The 24,225-nt window shown below is 37.3% G+C and overlaps 1 protein-coding gene across 1 annotated transcript in view; it reads right to left on the minus strand.

The window, feature by feature from the left end:
- The window catches only part of CBLB (Cbl proto-oncogene B), a gene marked incomplete at its 5' end in the record, with an annotated part of 117,639 nt that overhangs the window by 39,443 nt on the left and 53,971 nt on the right, over positions 1–24,225 (minus strand). The window contains 6 exons of the mRNA XM_080612531.1: positions 231–362; positions 2,717–2,804; positions 4,311–4,448; positions 6,777–6,898; positions 10,458–10,614; positions 21,604–21,750. Coding sequence (XP_080468657.1) covers positions 231–362; positions 2,717–2,804; positions 4,311–4,448; positions 6,777–6,898; positions 10,458–10,614; positions 21,604–21,750 — 784 coding nt within the window. The remainder of the gene's footprint in view (positions 1–230; positions 363–2,716; positions 2,805–4,310; positions 4,449–6,776; positions 6,899–10,457; positions 10,615–21,603; positions 21,751–24,225) is intronic.

The following is a 24,225-nucleotide window of genomic DNA, read 5'->3' on the forward strand; positions in this document are numbered from 1 at the left end:
TAGCTGTCAGCAAATGGCCTTGGCAAGCATACAAGTCCAAGATTTTAACCATTCCTGGAACTTCACTTTTTAGAGATTTTGGTCAACAAAATGAAAAAGCTTATCATTTTAAATATATATGTCCTTGAACCCTCTCACTGAGTACCTGGAAAAGTAAACATATACCCACACTGTAAAGAGGATGTAACAGAACTCCATCCTCTTCTCCACTAACTGAACTATGACAGTACCTGCCACGCTGTAAGACAAGAAGTGCACATAAGGTGTCCACAAGGCTCTATCTTCACATCCTTGTCATTCTCAGCACAGATTTTACACAGCTGAAAAGTGGAACCCATTTCACAGTACAATTCATACTGCTCCTGTAACAAAAAAGTCATGATTATTTTTTTCCTGTGATTTGTTCACAAAGAATATACTTAAGCACCAGCAGTGACAAACATTCCTCTGAGTCCCCTGTTTTCCAATCCACTTCACTTATTAGTCAAGGAAACCGCAGCTACTGATCTATTCAAAAGCCACACTAAGGCTACTGAAGCAGCTTACTATTTTGGTTCTTTAAACCTGCGATATACCACAATGCATTCTACAAAAGCAAGTTTAAAATATCCGTGCTTATTAGGTTTTCTACAAACCTCTCACATAACTGCTATGCAAGGCATACATCCTGCTTTTCCTCAGTTGCAGTCAATAAGAAGATAACGAACAAATGGTTTTAAGTGAGAAATTAAGGGATAAATGGGAACAAAATTGGGACTTCCTTTTCTAGGTACAAGTTTAGGACTAGTAGAAGTAATTGAATTGAAAGCTGACCAGCAAAAGGGCCTTCTACCTACATCAAGTATGCAGTATAGTAGTATGGTTAACTGAAACAGACAACCTCTGTGAAGCAAGTATGGCAACAATACCACTCAGGATAGGATTGCAACAGCCAAGCACAGATCACTCAGCACTTTGTATCCTAACAAGATCAACAGGAAGAGATAAGAACACCTTCAGAAGAAATAAATAATAGATAAAACTTGAGTCCAGAATATTTTTCTAGAATTAGGTATTGTTGAGGACCAGCAATTAAATGCATTTGTGTAGAAACCAAGTTTTTTTAATCCTGAAAAACAAAAATAACACTGGGAAGCTTAAAATAAGTAGAAACCGGGTTCCAGGAAAATAAACAGCTACTGCTGAGTAAAGGGAGAGGATATGATGCTAAGAAAAAGAGAAAAAAGAGACAGCTCATATCTGCAGCTGTAGTCAGTATGTACTGCTTATGGTAGAGCTCTCACAAAGAATCCATCTGCAGCAATCTAGCCCTGCAGCCACTTTTATATCATCTTTTTGTAATTTAAGCAGCTCTAGCAACAGCTTTAAACTCCTGCAGTTCTATATTATTTAAGACAGCATTCACATAGTTCAGACTGTTGAATAACCATGAGAATTAACTAAAGGTGTGCTCACAACTACAAGTTCAGAGGCAACTGGATTCATCCCCCGAATTCAAAACACAAGATGATTGGCTTGGGAAGAACAACGTAATCACTGAGTATGTCTAAGCTGCTTTTCCTCTCCTTGAGGAAAAGTAAGGATATCGGGCTATAAAATTATGCAACACAAACATCTCATCTCTGCATTACTCTTTCATTACTATTTTAAGACTGGAGGGAAAAGTAGTAAGTTGGAGAAATAGAAGTACTCAGATTTCCTTCAGGGAATTCTCTTTAAGAATTCTCTTACTTAAGAAACAGATATTTTCATGATGGTATTTGTGCTAATGCCATACATGATAATGAATACTTCTTCCCTAAAATATTTCTGGAGGTGAAATGTACGTAGAGCACTCAGAATTCCACAAGATTCAGCAGGTCATCCAGTCTGCTTTGAAGAAACAGAAGACCATGTGAAACAGTAAGGCTTCGATCTAGTCTGATGTCTTTCCCTGAACATATCCTCAGGTCTTTGAGGTGCTTTTGTCAGGAAAAACGTCCTACATAGCATACTTTCACCTACTAGTGTTAATTTCAGCACTATTTTTAATCAAGCATTTGTCTTGGGGTGGCTACTTCCTACTCCTTGAGCGTCAAAAACATGCACATCACTTGATGAGATCATGGTTCAACAAGACTACAGAAGACATCTAAATACCCTAATTTTCTCTGCAAAGTGACTTCTTTTAGGCAGGTAATTTTTTCTGTTGCTTTTCCCTGATGTCTCTTTTAATTTGCACAATGGACAGAGAAGACAGGAGAGAGATCCTGCAACCAGTATCTTTGTGCTAAATGTTTTTAAATACTTTATAATAAAATTTTTTAAAATACTTTTCCTCCTGGAGACATCAAACTACCACTGCTATTCAGGTTTTAAAACTATCTTGTGATCTTGATTTTATTTCTGTATTCCCATCTGCTATTAGCAAGGTAACACCAAGCTACATAAACCTGCAGCATAATTAACAGTTATTAAAGATTTTTCTGATAACACATTTCTTACTTGGAAGAAGCTTATAATAACTGAACTTTCCAAGAAATGCCGTCTGCATCACCATCAGCTCTAGAGTTTAAAGAACTATTACCCTGTTCTTCATCTAAGACCCTGCATCAGTAACATATTTTCACTCTTAAGAATTTATTTCTCACATTTTAATAAAAGCTTATTATCACTGCTAGATGGGATGCTGAGGGAAGCGATGATTAAAAAATGACTTAAAAACTCTGCAACATACCTGTGTGACTTTTATGTGGTCATGGGGCGTGGGTTCACATAATCCTGTCAAATCAGGATTATAACTTCGCCCATCAGGGAACAGATAGCTGCATCGCAAGAAGATTGTTATAAATATGCACATTTCTTTATAAGCTAAATATTATCTACGAAAATTTGAAAGGACAGAAAAAGTTACAGTAGACATTAACTAAAACACATTATCTCTCCTCAGCTGTCTTTATTACCTTTTCAGTGCAACTGAATTGCTACATTCTGATACAGGCTCAAGTCTATCTACAAAAGCACAGGAAGGATTTTGGAATCAAATTCACGGATAGTACCAGAATGCATCTGAGCTTTGATTAGCAAATAGCTTTCTGTAGGTAACAGTATTTCAGGTCTTCATTTTACAGTAAGCTTATACTTGCACACGTTCATAGTGACCTCTCCACTGCAAGCAGGACACTTGGTGTCTCTATAGACTATTTCAAGTAATAGAGCAGAATAGAAGGTAACACACATTTTTGTACAGCTATGTGTAGTATGATACACATAAAATTATGTATCTGTAAAAGTATTACATATGTGTATACCTGTATATTATCACAAGAATCTACACTGAGGGCCCAAGATGCAGACCGGACTTTAACAACCAATGTGGGCATTTCAATTCCGTGAAAAACCAGAGACACTAAGTTGTTCTATATTCAGATCTTTGTACACTCTAACTTGAAAGTCATTTTGTTAAGTAGCACAGAAAGTTATATTTACATAGGGTTCAAAAACTACACTCTGAATAAATATTCTCAGCTCTAGTGTTTGCTTGCTCAGTTTTTGTCAAGTAGAAACACTACCATAAGTGTGCTTGTTATCACCAGTATGAAATCATCATGCCTGGAAAAACGTTACTGGACCATGCAGGACAGGGAAAAATTGCAAGATTGTAAAGGGTTTCCCAATCTTTTCCTGAGAACTGATCAACTCACCCTCCCCACTTTCCCCCCCATTATGATGATGTGGATACGTCAAGACATTTATCCCAGTGCAAAGAGTCTGACAACCAGAATTTGTCTCTTACTTCAGCCAACCTAGTAAAAACGTACTACTCCATATAAGCTTAGACTTTCCGAATTATAAATCTCTTTAGTAAACTACTGGTACCTGGATAACATTCTAGCTGTACAATATATAAAAAAGCAATTACATAGCTTTCAAACTATTGTCCAGAGTTAGACATATGAGTAACTGGTAGTAGTAATAGTTCAATAAGCTTAAGCGCACTTGGGACTCTTATGGGCTGAGGGTGGGAGAGGTGGAGGACGCAGAAGGGAGGAATCAATGTGACAGCTGACTGATTTTATTTTCTTCTGGAATTTATCTGCTATGAGATACGGCTTTGGTGAACTTTCATTAACTTTGGTTAATGGAGTTACCTGGAAACAAGTGTTTTTTCAAATGAATGAAAGGGATAGTCCTTAAACTTCAAAGGAATGCTAGACACCCTATCCAGGTTCTCAGTTTTAAAAGATCTTTAATATATAACCATATGAGCATTAGAAGAACAAGGATATCAGGATTTCTTATCTAAGGTGACTATAGGAATTTGTACTTACAATCCTTCCCGGCTGCCATCAATCAAAGCTTGAAACAGAGGCTTATTGTGAGGTATGGTCTGCAATATGTTCCCATCACCAGTCACATATCCAATGGCCCACTGTCCCAAGCGAGTGCAGCTCAGTCTGAAAATGTAGCTTGATAAAAACAGGATGAATAAAAAGCCCATGTTAATCAGAGTTGCACAAAACAGTGAAGAAAGCAAGGGTGGACTATGGTGAAGACAATGAATTAGGTCTCTGAAGATCTGGATCAGATTCCCAATTCTGCCACTTGGTCTTTGTGTCACCTTAAATAAACCTACATCTTTTACACTGTGAGTTCCTCATGGGCAGAAATAAGCCAACATTAGCACCCTACCCCCAACTTTAAATATGCTCGCTTTTTAGTTCTCAAAGTGACAGCTTTTTCACTGTGAACAGTCCTGTTACATACATTCAGGCATATCATAAACCTTTCCAAGAACAGCGTACTATATTATCAAGTCTCTATAGCTACAACATATGCCTATTGTGCATACACACACCAACAGCCTCAACCAACAAAGGGGAAACCTAAAACATTTTTAGGTGCAATAGAAACGTGAATGGTGAATAATAAAAACCGCTCTAGTAGTGATGCTAATTTTGTGTGTACCGAAGGAGGTTAACAAGACAGAAGAAATATCACTTCCACATCAAAAAATACCAGATAACACCAGCTTAACTGGTCTTGGAACTTACACAGTTCTGTGTATTACAGGTAGTAGCTGGGAGTATACATAATGCAGACAGAGCACAGAAGGAGGGAAAGGAAGATTATAGGCAACAGAATGGAGCACAGATTTAGTTCTTCTTGCTAAAAACTGTAGTCCATTTCATGTCAGACACCACCTTATATGCAAAAATCTCACTCAGAAAATAATCCCACAGTGAAATACCACAAAATGCATTTGTTTATTAAAAGAGCAGCTTTTCTTAATTATGCAACAATTATTTATTTTCTTCTAAACTGTTTAAAATAAGAAATCTTACCCTTCCGGAAGTTCGGTATAGCTTTAATAACCCTTAATAAATAATAATTTATTTATATTATATTTATATATTTAATATATATTATATATACTATATATTTATATTATATATTATATTTATATAATATATATTATATTTAAATATATATTTATTTCAATATATTATATTTATTAATATAATAAACATTACACTGAAGTAGTAACTATTCATTTGAACAAAATCTTGTAATTTCTAGGACGTTTTAGACAGATTAAAAAAGCAATTTCACTTCCTATCTCCTCTTTCACACTCCAGCATTTAACCTGAGCCATTCAGAAAGTAATTTTCTGATATTCAATAGAAAGCTATCTTAAAAGTAACTCTCCATTTACAAAGAACATGAAAGCAACTTTATATAATTTCTCTATTACTTCTCTTATAATGACAGAATCAGAATCAATAGCAGAGAAAATGCTAAGTACAGCAACCAAAGTACAGCAACCACTCTCAAAATCAACCTAGTTATCTGATTTCCATAGTAGTGTTCACGAATACCAAACTAAAAATCAGTGCTACTCTACTGGAACCACAGAATACTTGTAAATATACACTTAATCCATTAGGTAACTTAACAAGAGACAACATATTGTTTGCTGAAAAGCAAAAGAAACCAAGTACAGAATACAAGTATAACTGTTGCCAGACTACTCTGTTTCAAAATGATGCACTTTTAACTATGTAAACATGTGATCCTGTAGCAAAGTTAAGACTACTAGGCATCAGAGAAAAAAGCTTTGTGACTAAAAGGTAAAACTATGAAAATAAAAAGTTAGAGGATTAAACACAGTAATAAATTCTTATTTCTTCTACCTGAGTAAAGAAAAAAAACAGGACGAAAGAAGTGGCGAAAGTGATAAAAGTTCAGTTTAAATAATTCAGTATGCATAGCACTAGACAGAAATTACTCAAACCAATACATGTCATGATATTTAATGTGACTGTTTTTTTTCTAGAGGCAGTTTGTGATACAGAATCATTACTGGTAAAGAAAAATAAGAGAATATAAAAGGAGCACTGATTAAATTAATAATGTAAGTGTGCTACCATGAAAGATGCAAAATGTTTTTTACTTCGCTACTAAGCAACAATTCAATATAAATGTTGAAAAGAAAATTCTATTTTCTGACATGCTTTTCAAGAACGCATTGCTGCTTGTAACTCATTCAGAAGGAAGGAAAAGCAACAGAATTTCAATTTTTTCTGTGTAATTGTACTTAGACTTCCATGTGCTAAAATCTTTTCTTTTTGCATCCTAGCATTGCAGAAGAATTATGATCACATGGTTACAAAATTTCTCTCTCTTAACCAGGGAGAGTAAGTACCATGCAATATTGAAGTATGAACCTAGAATAATTACGTAGCTTCTGAGAAAGCAAGTTTATTTGGAAAGCAATAACCAGCAAAACCTCTCACCTCCCAGGCTTAGTGCTGTATTTCTGCAACCTTGCTTTCACTTCATCGTATGTGAGGAATGCCATGTATCCAGGATGCGTCACAGCTAAGAAGTTCCAGTTCCTTAAGATTGAACCCCATGGCTAAAAAGAGAAGACAAACAGTTAAGAAGATGCAGCCAGGTAGTTACATATTTCTAATAAAACTCAAGTCAGTTTGTCAGAAACTTACAGAGTCTCAGCTTCAGCTGAAAAATACACACTTTTGGTTAAGGTCTCAAGACGGTACTGTATCCAACCTTTGCTACAAGGGCTCCTTAAGAAGAATTATTCCAAGAACATCAACTGTAAATTTCTGGATAAAGAGTTTGAACACCTTAAATTTAAGGGATCTCCATTTTGAGGCTATATACAATATTAAACATTACCTGTAGTTCAAACCTAGAGAGTACAGCTTCACTGATGGTTTAATAAAAACACAAATAAGCCTGTCCTTGAGAGGTCCTGAGGCATTTTAGAAGTCAATTATAAGTAACACTATCAAATGAAGCCTAATAAAGCCACTAATTTGAGATGTTGTTCTCTCTCTTATTCTCTAATTCTCAATTTCTTCAGTTACCATAATGGTATTAGAGCCAGAAACAGAACAAATACTGACAGCACTTCACAACAGCCTTTGCTGACTTGAATAGCAAATGCTTCATAAAACTCAGTGAGATGTGCCTGATATGCTATCACTTCAAAGAATACAGAACAGTCCCTTACTGTAAATGGTGTTTTTTTAGTGGTAGATTAATACCACTTCCTAGCATTGGAATAGCTAGCAATTCCTAGAATATTAGGTGTTCACTGCCAGCATCTGAAGAGATAAGGAACTGCCTCTGAATGGTTGCCCTAACTAGATTAAAATGGGGCTTGACCCTTCCTCTTTCACTACACCACCAACAGTTCCTTCACAAAACCTCAATGTTCTTTATCCTGTTGTGTTACTCAAGTATACACTTACAAATCAAAAAGGATGATCAAGCATGTGGCATTCTGATGCTTAGCTGCATCACGTTAAGATAAAGGCTTGCTACAACACGCTATAAAATAAATTCAAGTGGCATGCAAATTCCTTGGTTAATCACAGCCATCAAGCTTCTAATACCTCATACAGTACCTTTGTCAAATGCTTGGACTCTCTCTAGAGTATTACACTACTGCCATACATAGAAAATGATATGGCACTACAAAGGAAAATTCACAGGGCAAGAACTCATAGCTCGCATTGCGCACACAAACAATAAGAGTATTACAAAAGCAGATTTGTTAAATGGGAAATTCTACGGAAATAGTTTTGCACAAAAGAGCAACTTAACTGAATATGTTAACAGCGACACCTTTGCTTCAAAGCATCTACACATTATGCCATGCTAACTTTATCTCTCCTCTTAGAACGCAGCACTTAAGAGCTGTGCATGCATACAGTGGGGAGGCAGGGGGAGCAACTTCACTTTTACAGGATCTCTGCAAATAGTAGCTTCACCGCCTTCTGTGAGTAAGCATCATTATAAACGTAGCTTCTCTGTAACGCAACCCACAGTTGGCAAAACACTATTCTGATTACTTAAAACAACTGGGATTGTCTCTCCGTGGGTGTATGCGCACATAGTCACAGAAGCTGTAAAACTAGAGAAGTAAAACGTTACCTCTGGGAGAGGCTCTCAGACCAAGCTCAGCGCAAGTTCACTTCAGCAGTTACGCAGCTCTGCACCAGTTGATAATTTGTTTAGCGAAAAGTCTCTCTCTGCTTCTTTGTTAAATCAAAAGTTAATCCTAACCAGTCTTCTCTCCTTACATGTATCAATACTGCTGACACCCTTTTGCTAGCACAAGTCACAATGATGAATCAAACCAGCAATAGCCTCACAAATAAACTAACGCAGATATTCACTGGCTTACATAGCAAGGAAAATAGATCTCATTTGTGTCTTCTGTCTTGATGTTTAGTTCAACCTAAAGGACCCCACACAGGGTCAGAACAAATGGTTTATTTCTCAGACCACTAACTTGTCATTTAATTTTATACTTGATGTATAGATTAAAAGAAAACAAACCAATCAACCAACCAAACCCTGTTGTTATTCATAAGCAGGATGCTTGGGGTGGGGGAATAAATCCTACAGAAACAATCTTCATTTCATAGTGAGGTATGTTGCAGCCAATGGGCCTCAGACATTTTGCAGGCAAATCTGAGATAAAGATTTGGGCTTCTTTACCAACCTGACCACTCTACTAGATTGCCAGATACTAAATAAAGAGGGAGAAAGTTTGGCAGAGCAGGAACTGATCCCAAGGCAGCAATGTTCAGACAGGAATGCTTGATCATATCAAGTTGCACATAAAGGGATTTTGCTAAAGCAGCATAAAGTACCATGATCTATATTCTCTAGTTTATAACTGCATCTAAAAGAACCCCTAGCATTTTGTTCAAACCAGCCTAACCTGTGTGTTCTAGTAAGTGACTAATTTTTGTGATTAAATTATACAGAGAAATTAATTACCCCGTAACATTTTCAAATGTGATATGGTTTTGACTCAGAATGGAGAAGAGATGATCAAAATCAAAACTCTAAACTAAACCCATTAATCCCCTCCTGCAAAATCTTACCTCTAACCAGAGGTGATCAGAGAATAACACGGAAAACAAAACAAACGTATGGGCCAGGCTTTGACATAAACCAAGTATTTTGAATGTAGCTATCTCCAACAGGCTAAAGAACTATCATTGAATCACAGAATCATTTAGGTTGGAGAAGACCTTTAAGATCAAGTCCAACTGTTAACCTAGCACTGCAAAGTTCACACTAAACCACACCCTTAAGTGACTGACAACCCTTTCAGTGAAGATATTTTTCCTAATATCCAATCTAAACCTATGCTGGTGCAACTTGAGGCTGTGCATCAGTTTATCATTGTACATGGTAAAGACAGTAAATGCTTAAGTAAATGGCTGCATACGTCACAGATTTCTATACCCAAAAGAGACAAATCCAGAATCAATACATCTAATATAGATGCAAACCACCCCAACCTTCTATATTCATGTATGTTCTGTAGAGGGGACACAAGGTTAACAGAGACATGTAACATACACACAAGATTATTTCAGATACACATTACCTGGTAACAATTATACAATTTTAATGCTATTCCCAAAGATAGTCCCTTAATGGTAATAAAATTCTTATAAGAAAAGGTTAGACCTATATTTAGCCAAAAAACCCCAAAAGAGTCAAATACAACTTTTTTCTTATGTGTTTGTAGATAAACTTCTTGTTAAGTATATATGGGTAAGAAAGCACAATGAAAACATCAGTAAAACTTAGGTAAGTACGTTCAGGTCAGCATTTTTAGGAATGCATTTAAGAACAATGAAAAACAAGTAAGCAGAGAACAAAGATAATGTAATCATGCTAAATATGTGCAGAAATGAAGGGGATGTTGCTAAATGTTTTTACTTTTTCAGATGTAGGTGTTGATGCCCCAAATATCTCTGAAGGACCAAAAAAAAAAAACCCCACACAATTTATTTCTGAATTCTATTGTTTCAGGGAGTTTCATTTAAAAAGAATAATCTGCTTCCTTAAACCCTAAGTACTTGCCTCAGGGCACTGAGTTTCTCACATTTATATAGGTATTTGTAATCTTCATATCTTACCTGAAATAACCTAGTGAAGATATCAAACTCAAAAATCGAAATGTAGTCATTGCAAGTCAAATCAATAGTTGATTTAAGGGCCATTGCTTCCAAACCGGAGCTTATCTGATGAACTTCATGAAGGCACTGCCTGAACACTTTCCATGGCACTATAGTCCTGTGAGAGGGGTGGAAATAACAGATTTAATAAACCCACATATTTAGGAGAATACCTTATTTAAACATCAGAACTGAGCTTTTCATAAATGGAACATCGATTTGGTTTCTCTACCGACACACACAAAAATAAAACCCTAACCCCCCAACAACACACAACAAAATGCCCAAGTTCTCTGAAAGCAGCCTGAGTAAATGAAAGAACAGTTTACCTTCCTTTAAGCATGGTCAAACAGAGCGTCATTTATTTTACAGCGATAAATATTGAAGCTTCCTTAGGAGGACAATAAAAAGAACACTGCAGAAACTGAAACATCCTTCCAAGTAGGTAGGAACCAATCTCACACCCTCTAAGGATCAGCTCTGCACTTGGGAAAAAGCTCCTTTGTTCAGAACCTCTTCTCTCAAAATGATAAGCATCAATTTAGTACCTACTGCAATAAAGTTTTTCAATAGCTAAAGCTTAAACACTGGTCAAGTAACACAACAGCAACCAACCAGATACCACTGACACCGATTCAAGGCTTGTCACAGCCCATGACAGTTACATGAATATTTGAAGACACATCTCAGATATTCACCTTCACATATACATGGGGAGTATTTTCAGACCGTACTGAACTGAGAAAAGATGGGAAATCAGAACAGAAAGAAATGAAAATTATCCTCTCCAACACAAAGCCACGTTCTGTCAAATTCAGTTGCTATTTACATCATCAGAGATAATGCAGATAAGTTATTTTGCCAACCAAGTGCTTATATGTGGAATCTGTCATGAGAATGAGTGGAATCTGTCACAAGAAAGATCACTTGAAAATGCTCCATTTTATTACTCAAAACTATGAGAAACTGTCCAATACCAATTCTTCTTCTCATGTCATTAAGGGCAAATCCAGTTTCTGCAAAGCCGTAACACCTTCTCTTTAAAAGTTCTGTTTCACATTGAGAGCAGATTCTACGGTATTTTTAAGGCATTTTAATTAACCAAAACATAACCAACAGGTAACTATTAACCAATATACAAGTGTTTTCAGTACTTAACAACATCTCACACATTCATAGCAATATTTTGTTAGTAACTGCTAAAATGACAGAAGGAACAGGCCTCACAAACTCATCCATATTTTCTGCAAGTTTTATTAGTTCACATTGCCTTATTCTTCAAAGAACTAAAATATTTTGTTCCAGCTTTCCTTACAATTTTCTTATGTAGCAAAGTATATTACTTGGCAGTGCAGTACGAGAGTGGGGGACAAGACCAACTGACTGTATTAAGTATCTGACTAGATTAAGCTGCTCCTGCAGAATAAATATTATGCAGTTAACATGAATTAAAACAAGTAGTTAATTGAAGTACAACACTAAGGACAGGCTCCTGTATTTCTACTGCATTTTTAAGTGCAAAGAAATCTACTTGTTACTTGGATGCTTATAATAAGAAAGTCAAATGATAAAATATGAAGTTTAATAGATCTGAGCAGATACTTTCATCTGTGTATGAAAAACAGGAAACCACAAAGAGCTGAAGAGAGATCCCACATCAGATGCCATTTAAGAAAGAACGCACATCAAATTTTGATTATGGTAAAGAGAGAATGAGCCACTGCATCAAGTTCAGAGAACAAAATTGGAAAATATCAGTGCTGCTGCAGTGTTAGAGTTGTTTTAGGTCAAGCGCCTATTGCTTATTTAGTTCCTGTAACAGTGGCTCTGAAACATTTTCTGATTCCCTTTGCAAGCCACCCTAAACAGTAACAGTGCTGGGATGATGCTGAAAGGGAGTTCGAAAACAAGACTGGGGTTTTTTTTGTGAGTTGGGGTTTTTTTTTTGGTGTTTGACCTGTTTTCTTGGGGGGATAAAGGATGCTTGGGGGATTGGGGGTAAGGGATGGTTGGGGCTTGTTTTGGTTTTTTGGAGCTTTTTTTAAACAGTTAAAACAATACCCCTTAAATAAAAACCAGCAGAGACTCTATCAGGAATGATAACAGCCGTACTATACTTTAAGAACCTGTTTTCCATGCCCCACCTGAGACAGTTTAATGAAAACATGATCATTACATGCAATTATTAAGTAGGATTTTTTGATATTTAATAATATCCTGCACCCCCAAAAAACCACCAACAAAACCGAAACCAAGTATCTTAAGACAAATATGTTTTTAGAGCCCTGTTTGCTAATACTTTGGCTAAGACAAAAGCCACATGTTGGGAAATAAGCAATGAGCTAATGAATTAACATAGAAATTTATTCTGTGGGACTTCTCCAAGAACAAGTAACTGAAAAGCTAGTAGCTCCAATTTAAAGTTCACTAACTGCAGCAGGTACTTTCTGCAGTTTCATGGAACAGGTCTTTTATTTTTCACTTTCTTAAATAAAGGTGAGAATTGGCTGTTGGAACACATCAACTCCTATTTCTCAGTTGCTACTTTTATACTACCATAAAAAGTACTATACTAGTACTATCCTATACTACTTTTATACAGCTATCATTCCTAAACACTTTGAAACAGCACCAGCCAGGGATCATTTCTCCCCCAGTGTCTCTCATTACGGGCAGAACACACTCACTCGAGGGTGTCACTGAGTTTTCACAAAGTGAAGGATTCTGAAACATCCTCTCCTCCTGCTCCTACAGCACTGAAATGAGGTGACCTTTCAAGCACACTGAGAAACACCCTCCTCAGGCAGAGGTCTAGGAGGAGATCACACAGAATGCTTCCCACCATGAGGAAGGTGTGAAAGTGGCTTTAGTAGGTGGCTGGCGAGGTGACTTTCTGTTTGAGTTAACACTTGACTGGTGTTGATTTCTCGTGTTTTAGGGCATATACAGCTTTTGAAGGCACCTTTTCATTATTCACATCCAAAGAGTTACTTTAATTGGGTGGTAGCAGGGGCAGTGGGAGATGAAAAGCAATAGGACTGACGGAAGCAAGGTTGAGACCTGGACCATCCTAGCTAACAGGATGCTTAGATTGTGTTTAAATATAGGTTTCTTTTATTTAAGCGTAAAGAAACAAACAAACAAAACAACCCCAAAACAAACAAAAAAAAACCCCACAACAAGCCCAACCAAACAATAAACCCCCCCAAAAACCCAACAACCTTACTAGAAAGATCAGATGCTGTTTTGCAGTGAAATACTGCCTGCAGCATTCAGCTCCTGAACAACAGAAGGTATCTCCTGTAAATATTTTCAGTGATCTTAGTCCTTGTAATATTTGTCGCATCCTGCCCTAATGACACCCTGCACTAGATGCTGGCAGGTAGTTAGCACGTGCCTCATGCTATTAGGCTGACCTGTGGACACTTGTTTAGGAGCTGAGTTAGTCAGCTCTGCTACAGCTCATCAGAAAGATGCAATTTGACATCCTGGTAACATGAGTTCTCTACAGAAGTAGGTTAAGGAGGAGCAGTGTCTCAGTATTTCACGTATGTAATTGTACTTACATAAGCTATTCCTTGCAGTAGGGTGCACATGACTCTCACAGAGAAAAGGTTCTGGGGAGTATCTCAGGTGAGAGGGTGGTACTGCACAGTGACTGTACTTCCCTCAGAAACGTTGTCTTCTCATTTAAGAGTCCTGTCAGCAATCCTAAAACAAGCCATTTCTCCCCCAAGCCTCTCAAAGTGACACAACTACTCCCCACCTCTTCTGCAACAGGAAAATTGAAGAATAGTGAATTCAAAAAAGTTCTGATCGAAGCATAACCTGTTACAATAATACTTCTATATAGGGTGGTATCTGCTTACTATCACTGCTACACATCAAAACGAAATGTCACCCTATGATCTCAATAAGTGTTTTAAACATCACCTACACAACTTCTATATGCCTAAGGGAGAAGGATTAGTGACCAACATGTAATTTTGAAGCAATTTATCAAAGGAAGGTAGGTCTTGACTTCCCTCCCGTCCTGATCACGTGTACATGGGATCTTATGAAACTTCCTGATGTTGCTGCATTATAAAAAGCAAAAGACATTAAAAAGCCTGGAAAGGAAGCAAATATTTTCTAAGCGTGTGGAGTACAGCACTTCAATAGAACTGGAGAGATGAAGCTATTCTGGAATGTCAAGTGACACTGCTCCGTTTGAACCAGAGCAGACCACAAGTATGTCTAGGAAGGTAAACATGTACCTGTGGAGCTTACAGTGAACATTTTTGTCTGCAAGACCTCTCCCAAAATCTGCCAGAAAACATAAAATGAAAAGGACATTGCTGCATCCAGAGCAAAAACTGACCCAGAGAGAAAGAACATTCTTAGCAAGTCTGCAGTGAGCAATGTGGATTTTGGTTTATCATCACTGAACACAGCATTCTCTTAACACTGGTGCTTCAGTTTCAAGTCAAAGGCAACATGTTTTCACTGCTTCTGAACTGCAGAGTAAACAATTGACACACAAAAGGCTTGATAAGTTCAGTCCTAAGGGAAAAAAGGAATCCTGCCATATCGTGCCAGTACAATCATTAAATAGTGACATCAAGCAGAACTAGCAGAGATGAATCTTACATGAGAATAGAAAAGGTAAAAGAGAGAAATGAACCTTATGAAACAGGGAAAATATACCACAAAAAATACCCACTTCCAAAGCCACATAACTGGACACTGCTGGAGAGACAGCAAGTTAGTACTTCCTTAAGGGATACAGGAAGTCTGCATTTCCTGAAGTGTCCCCAAAGGGATATACTTATCTATATATTTCCATCTCTCATCTCAAACCCCAAATGAAAAGCAAACACATATTTTGCACGTCCTTTTATACTCCAAATGCTGCCTCATCACTGAGAATCTGTTCTCCTGTCTCACAATCTTGTATGCTATTACAGCTTTCTTTTCTCTCTCCTTTGTGCAATTTTACCTTCTTAGCCACTCAGAATAGCCATGAAGACCATTGTCCTTTTCTTAATTCTATCTTGCAACCTTCACTAGCTCTTCTCTACAACATTACCTATCTTTTTGTTCAAATGTGTTTATCTCGCATTTGTACAGAAAATATCTTGCAAGACTTATATCTCACCAGCACCCAGGAAATGGTACCTTCTGCCTCTAGCTCATGGTTTTAAGCAAGGGTACCAATAAGCCTAATTTCCCATATTGCCACATCATCCAAGGGATGAATCGTCCTCTAAAAGCCCCATTCCCTGTGAAGTTTGTCTTTGTCAGAACACCTGTCTTGATGGTGATGAAGGCAACAGCACTCAAGTCACTGCCTCTGCTTCTTTCATCTCTATCTTTGGCTTCCCTTAACTCATACTTGAAGCTCTCTGGCCCAGGACCACCTCTTCAGTCCATATTTTTACAGTGATTCAGGCAATGGTAGGGCTTTTGGGCACTATCAGTAGAAAGAACAGGAAATCAAGTAATAAATAAAAGGGATCAACAAGGTGTTTAAACCCAGCTTGTCTGATGATTCACTTTGACAGCTAAACGTTTTCAACTAAAACTGTGCATTGTGGCCTGCCTGTTTTACTGCTTTTCCTCTGAACCCAAGCCTCAGAGGCTATATCAGTTCCACCCTGAGCCAAAAAGCACTGACCACAGCAGAACCACAACTACTCCACATTTAGAACATTAATCTGAAATACTCTGTTCAACTGCTACTGACAAATCAATAGCCATATTTTTTCCTAAATTCCAATAAAAAAATAAATACATTTCAAGCCTTAGCTTGGAGGGGGGGGGGGGGGGGAAGCACCACAGCATTAAAACAGTAATGTGTTTGACCCTAGCAGTGGCAGGATCTCTACTTCCTCAGAAACTAAAAGGCAGAGGGAAATCAACTTACCTGACAACAATAACAGAAATGCTTTCAGTTTTTTAAGGTTTCACAACGAAGAACAAAACCTTAAATTAAAATAAAGGGCAGAATTATGGAGAACCGGAAAAATATAAGGACATTTCCATTTTGCTGCTGATTCATTCTGCAACGCAAAGACTACCACAAATGACAAATTTCAGTACATACAAAGCTCTGCATAACTTCACTGTAGCTTCAAATTCAGAGGCTGGAAAAAATCTGTTAGGTCATCTCACCCACTCTCTCAGTTCAGGATCACACCCAGTGGTATTTTGCATGGTTTTGCTCAGAACAGAAAACCAGTAAAAGATGTAAGGTGCCATTAAAATGAGCGAGGAATCAGGGCTAATTAACATCAAGATCTATACAGTGATAAAATGAGGATAATGAAGAAGCTTTCAGATTATGTTTTATATGCATATTTACAAGCCACTGGGGGTTACTGAAGTATCTGTAAACAAATGTTAACTGCTGATTACATGCTTTATAATTTCACAATTCCATTTAACATCACTCCTTAGCTGCGCCTTTAACCATCATTTCAGCACAGCTATAATGGTAAGCCATGGGTGAACATACACTCCACTAAAACCACTTGCTCCAGTAGTTATATTCCAGTAATCAATACAGATTCTAAAAATCACACCTGTATTTTCCACTTCCCTGCTTTTGAATCTATCAGGCTCTTTCTTGGTATAGACCTTAACCTAAAATGTTGACCTTGACCACGACCACGGTGTAAAGTTTGAGTCAATTTATTTCTTAGATCTTCTTTAGCCAGCTCCTTTGTATAATATGCTCTCTTCCTCCTCATAGCCTGTGAATACGTCAAAAAGCTCCATATCAGCATATTCAAGTCACTTGGCCATTGGAAAATTCTCCTTCATTCCCGTGTTTTCACAAAGCAAATTCAGAATTCTCTCTATTCTCTCATCTTTCCAATAGGTTTCCTCTGCCAGTGTCCTTGACAAATTCAATACACCAAAACCATCCTGTGCCTTCTCTAGTTGACTCTACTGAACACCTCACCCCATAATTTGGATACATATTTTGCTTTTCCCTGGAAGAGAAATCAATTCCTCTATTTCATCCTTCAAACTGCTATTGTCCATGTTCTCCTTCCACCCGGATAATTAAAATCTCATTACCTCTCATCTTGATTTATCAGTCCTACCTATACATTCCTAACCACCACATTAGCATCTCTAGATTATTAGCAGAAGGTTTCCCCTTCTCTTCTGAAACATGTGATACTGGAAAGCCTCACAAGTGTAAAGGCTCTGGCCATTTTCCTCTTTTTTACCTTCTGCCTATGTGAGAGCTGATGATTTCCATTATCAACATATCTGCTATTTTCACAAGCAACATAGCATTCTCTCCCATTCCAGCTTCTCTACCTACTGACATTATCTAGAAGTTTTGTAGAGGTGTACCAGAAATGCAAAAGTTGAAGTATTTGAAGGCCAAGAACATGTGAAGTTATCTCAGCACCTTGCTCTGATGTAGCCATTCAAATTGCTTGCTGAGTTCCACTTCAGTGTTTTCTACAGAAATTTAAAGACCAACCAGATTGGTGCTCATCAGAGATCTGAAATAGTTAGCCTAGCTGATTATTTTGCTAAGGAGTTGGAGTCATATGAACACACACCTGACTAGCTTTAAACACAAAAGAATGACTGCATCCTATGATACCAATAACAAGATGAAAAACTTAGTTACATCTGCACAGTTTTGGAGTAAGTGTTCAGACAGACAACTGAAACACAATTAGAAGTTCCCCATTCATGAGGGAAGAGCACTAAATGAATCAGATACAGGTTTATTTCTTTTAACAGCAAACAACTATTGGGAATGGTATCTTTTGGATTTTATTCCTCACTGGATGACAGTATACAGCTTTCTGTAAATGGAAGTGTAGGTGACATTTAAAAAAGTTGAAAGCCAAAGAGTTAACTTCGAAACATAAACAGCTATTGATCCCCTTCTTGCTATTCAAAATGTTCCAACTTAAAGAAAGGAAAAAACGGAAAAAAAGAAGATCAAAAAAAGACAAAAATACAGAAAGAAATCAAGGCAGAAAATGATTCACAGAAAAGGTTCCAAATAATTCTGTTTAGAAACAGGAAGATTGTTTTGTTGCTAATATTATGCTGAAAAGCTCATAAATTCATCTAACAGATCAAATTCCCTCCTGTCCAATTGGATCAAACAACACATCAGAATTACATCTTGTGGCACAGTTCACCCATCAGAAGCCAAGATCGATCATAACTTACTTTTTATTTACGCTCTAATCTTAAGCAGCATTATTTTGTGACCTCAAAGTAAGGGCTGCTTTTTGCAAACAAGTGAGGACAGTCCAAGCTTGCCCTGTAAAATAGAGATGCAGACAGGGAACAAACAATATAGTACCTTCCTGCACTCCTTCATTCCACTGCACACCTAAATCAGAGCTGGAGGTTTCAGATAGTCCCGGGGGCCTATCTTCAGGTGATCAGGTTATAAACAGATTTCATCTGTTGTTTGCAATGCCCAAAATTTTCACATAGGTTCTGCTTCCAGGGAAATGATATCAGCATATTTGCAAACTAATTTGTCATAGCAGGCCCATTGTAAAAGACATGGCTCACAGGCATGCCCGCCATGTATTTCTAAATGGATTAGAAAATAATTAATGTTTAAAAAGCTTCAGGCACTTTGTTTAACAAAGAAATTAAAAACAATGCCAAATAAACCTTTTTCTCATCTGTTTGATATACATGTTGTTACACATTTTACAGTTACTTAAGCACAATTAACTAAACCTGAGATAATGGCAAGGCTGCCAAGCACAGATCAACTGTTCACTGCTTAGAAGACAGGTAACTAAAACAGCTCTGGTTTATTAGAAAATAGCTGGGAACACTCATCACTGGCTGTTCACCTAGTCTGAGAGTACATCACCTGACAAGACAATTCAGAAAACTTGCAGGCTATACAAGATGACCAAGGCTATTTGATTATGTGGATGTCCCAAAAATCCCTCATTTCCTACATATTTTTGATGCACAGATGCTTTAGCAAAAAGCCAACCCAAAAAAGCACTACCACCCCTTAACCCCCCCCCCCCCCCAAAATTCCTATCAAAGTACATGGCATGGCAAAAGGACCAGGTACCTGAAAAGGATTAGCAAACTGCACTCCAGAGGATGAGTCAGGAAACAGGAGTCAAGTATGAACAAGAGAAACACAAGGGTAGAGCCCTGATGTCCAGATGGACTGATGAAGTGGAAAAATTCTTGTTACCAGCCTTGTTTTGATAAAAACGCACTACTATGCCACAGTATCCTACTTTCTGACACTCCAACTACCTATCCTATTCTGCCATCTCCCAAAACAAACTGACAGGAGTCAGTGGGAAGGAAATTAGAAGGGAAGCACTAGAATCTCTCACAGAAAGTATACAAACAGAGAAAAACAAAAGGAACAGGATAGTCAATAGGGAAGCTGATGAAACAACAGAAACAGCAGCTTGCAGAAGAGATCTGTAAATCCCAATGACAGAAATGCAATCTGCAATCAAAACAGCTGGCAAGGGTCATTCAGGGACAGAACTCAATAGGAGAAGGGAAGGACCACGAGGACATTTAAATTCTGATTTTCTAAGCAAAGGGGAGAAAGAGCAGAAAAGAAAACAGAAACACTGAACAAGGATGATCATTAGCCATTCCTTCAAAGGTCCCATTTTTCTTCTTTCGACTGACATGCTTTTTAAAAGCCTCATCTGATAGAGACCCCTATATGCCACTTAAATTAATCCATCAGATAACTTTATCTGAACTTCTGCAGGGATTTTGGAGATCATCTTCACATTAAAATGGGTAACACTGAAGATGGTCAGATTCCTTTCCTCCAGCAACAAAAGAGATTCATACCACAACTTGATCACACTCTCATCATTATCTACATGGGAAAGAAATATGTTAGAAGACTGAAGCTACCAGATAACACGATAACGAGATCAGAAAGCTGGAAACTAGCAGTAGATGTGTTTAGACAAGCAAAAAAAAAAAAAAGAAGTAAAACTGTTGTAAATTCATACAGCACCAAATTAATTTGCACAAGTGCCAACCTACTATGCTGGTGTTCTAAACAAGGAATGAAGGACTTGTTTTAAAGAGCTGCTCTTGCTCAGAAAACATTAACATTGTTAAAGGAATTTTTCTGTGACTTGTTATGGCCTACTTTGTGCAAGAGATAGACTTGATGACCATAATGACTGTTCCATTATAGTGCAAAATATACAAGCCTCTTGGCTCCTTCCCTCTTATGTCACTCTTACATTCCATATGAGAAAGTGATGAAGCTATGCATGGTCTGTTAACCTTTATCTGTATCACAAACAGAATTATTTCCCAGAAACAAAAACCCCCACACCCACACCTACCTACTTCTACATTTTCAATATTGCACTTGCTATGAGGATTTAATCACATTTCTATGGTTAGCAATCATTTCATGACCCATTCTTGAAAAATAAGCTTCTCTAAAACCTGCTTTTGATTAAATCTTCTGACATATCTCCAGTTATTCCACTTCTTTCTGTAACAGAACTTGAACAAAACATTAGTCCCTGTGACCATGTTATAGGTAGTACAGTTGTAGAAAAAAAATAGTTTTGATAATAATTGATAAAAATCATTATTTCAATTACTTAAAACCCACTAAATATTGTAATGGTTAGAAGGTTAATGATGGCATAAGGAAATACATAACTCATGAGACCAATAACAAGTTCCTAAATCAGAATTTAGAGTTAACATCTGTAAAAGTATACGTACGTAAAAAAAGTGAAAAGTCATGATTTTTGCCATGGACATTGTGAAAACAAAGTACTCTCTTCACCATAGAATGAAAGCAATAAACTTCATACAATATAGTCTAGTTTACTATTGAGTGTAGGGGCTCTTGACAAAACTGTCCATACATTTTTATTCGTCCTTTAAGCAAATTAAAATATTAAAAAGAATTGAAAAAACTGTTAATAAAGACTTGAGCAATTTCAGCCTATTTAAAAAACTGGACAAGAAATTTCCTTTAAAACGCTCACTCACACACTTAGAACCATTATCTGCATTTTGGAAAACATCATTCTTTTTCATGTTTATGATTAGAAAGAATTAAGCATTTCTTCACAATGTCAGTACTTACTTATCTCCAAAGAATTTTCTCCAGAAATCTGCCGCATCAGCTTTGGTGATACGAAAGTTATCACCCTGGAACTGGCCATTTGGAAAGATAGCCTTGATTTCTGCTAGCATGTGGCTGAAGATGAGGGACAGCTTCGTGAGGTTTCTCCTGCACACATAATAGGAAGAAAAAAAGTAAATTACATCAACTCCTTAAAACTGAATCAATTAAATCAAATCTTTCAGTATGTTGTATATTCTGCGTATTTGTGTAATAATCACTGACACTAGAAAAACACTGAGCTTTCAACTGAAAACACATCAAACAAATACACATCACTAATTTATGTTTCCACACACTTCTGAGGACATATTTATCATAAGTCTCCATGAATATAAAGTCATTGGTTCAGCAACAGAACGGACTTCTGAACTGCACATTCCAATACATTCCTGATGCCCATAAAGATTAAGCTTATGCATTTCTATTTCATTTAATCATTGCAGAAGCAGGCATTTATATTACTTAGACAGCTACTACATGTAAATAACAAAAACCCTAAACAAACACCACCATACCAAAACTTTTAAAATGCCATCCCATACATGACATCAAACCTATTTCATTCCAGGTTTCTAGAAATACATCCATAGCACAACTGTGTATATACACAACTAAGATTACTGGTTTCTTCCTACGTCAATTTTCTTCTTTTTATTCTCTTCAGCCTGCCCTTACTGCAGCTACTACCTATTTCCTTTCTAAATGCTTTCTTTTTAGTTAGAAGTTGCTTTCAGTTTTCAGTGGCATGTTAGAACCAAAGACCAAGCTTCTTTACTATCAGATCACTTCCCAAAGCTTTCCAGATCTGTATCAGTTCATCAAGCATTATTTTGTTGGGGCACAGAAATCCCATTCAGTATAGTGCAAAGAACACAGCATCCCTAAGTGCAAATAATCCTTTTGCATGGGAAATCTATGGGAGATTCTGAGGAAAGGAGAGAGAAGAAAGGTGAAGCTATCTTTATGTAGGTTTCCTTCTGGAGATTTCTTAGATGATCCTTGCATTAAAAATTAAAGGATATTATCCGACCTGGCGTGTGAAATAAGAGACCAGCTGAAGACTGAGCAGTTTCTGATGAAGAATTTGTATTCTTAATGAAGCATTTTAATGAGTTAGGAGGATTCTGTGCCAAAGCACATTCACCTTTCACAATCTCAGGTACTACTAAATAGAGCCTCAAACAAGTTAATGAAAAACATAACAAAAGGCATAACATGTCATTTTTAACTGCTTATAGACAGTATTTCACATAAATTTACGCTTACTCACAAGTCCCCAGCAGCATGAAAAGATTTAGATAGATTTTGACCTACTAAACAGTTTGTGCCTACTAAACAGTTTTCAGAATGCTCAAAATCTCAGAAAAATCCCTAGCAACTACTCCGCAGAACAGATTTCCTGGGGTCTTCCTAAATGAACGCTCAACTTCGTACTGAAGCAGCAATTATTCCATCTGAGTTCGTGATTAACTGATGAGATCCCTGTGGAAGCTGTGCTGCAGATTTTGCTACCAAGCAAACTATGATAAAGGTGGTTATTTTGAAAACATAATTTAAAACAAACAACCCCCTGATGAATACGCTCCATCCCCTCAAGTTTCAGCATGGTTGAAGGGCTAATTCTTTCAGCATCCTTTAATTCCTCCAGCATAATCAGATGTCTATAATTATGATGCCCAACTGTTCCTTATTTTCTGGATTTGTTCCTTGCTATCCCCCTTCCCATTTCCTTTGTACTTGATTTACACGCACATGTTCTTTATTCTTTTACTCCTCAGAACTCAAGCCTGATGCAGACAGCAAGTAACAGCTACTTTAACGTGGCTTTCTCGGCCTGCCCTAGACCCAAGATTGAGCAAGAAGCTTTCTGTAGTCAGGACAGATGAGAACATGATTCAGTGCAAGTTTGAACAAGCTCTCCCTTGCCTGGTACACTGTGTATCTAGCTACATAAGCAATGTACTGTGCTGCAGCGGTTCTCTTCAGGGGCAAACATACCTAGTGAGCTCGGTGGATTCATGAAGCTTGAGCCCTGTCATGAGTTAAGGGATGAAATCATGTATAGGTGCTATCTGGGGCACTCCCTTGCCTGGAGAGGAGCACATGTATGTCTGTACACACACGTCCATGCATACACATTGCCTGTTAGACATACGGCATAGTATATGATCAGAGCCAACAACTGGCAGGAACCAGTCTTCAAATGCAGTTATAGACATGCATCCAAGTGGTTGTATCTAAATTACAAAGCTTGCTCCTTCCTTCTTTTTAACAGCACCTATCAACTAAGTTCATCAATACACTTTTGTTATATGACTTAGTTACAATAAAGTAAAAAGTCAAGTTATTTTGCACAAATAAGAAACATGTTTTAATATCAAACTAATAGCTGACTGCAAAGCCAAAGTCTGAAAACAACTAGAAGGTTACCTGCACCCGAACAATTATCACAGCATGTATGCACAGCAGAAAATAGCAAATTCTTCATCATTTATATGGTGTTTCCTCCTGAATTTAGGTATTTGCTGTACCAGATGATTGTATCATGTTTTCCTCTGGTATCAAATCATCATAATAATC

The sequence above is a fragment of the Psittacula echo genome, assembly GCF_963264785.1.
Source record: "Psittacula echo genome assembly, chromosome: 3".
Classification (NCBI taxonomy): Eukaryota; Metazoa; Chordata; class Aves; order Psittaciformes; family Psittacidae; genus Psittacula; species Psittacula echo.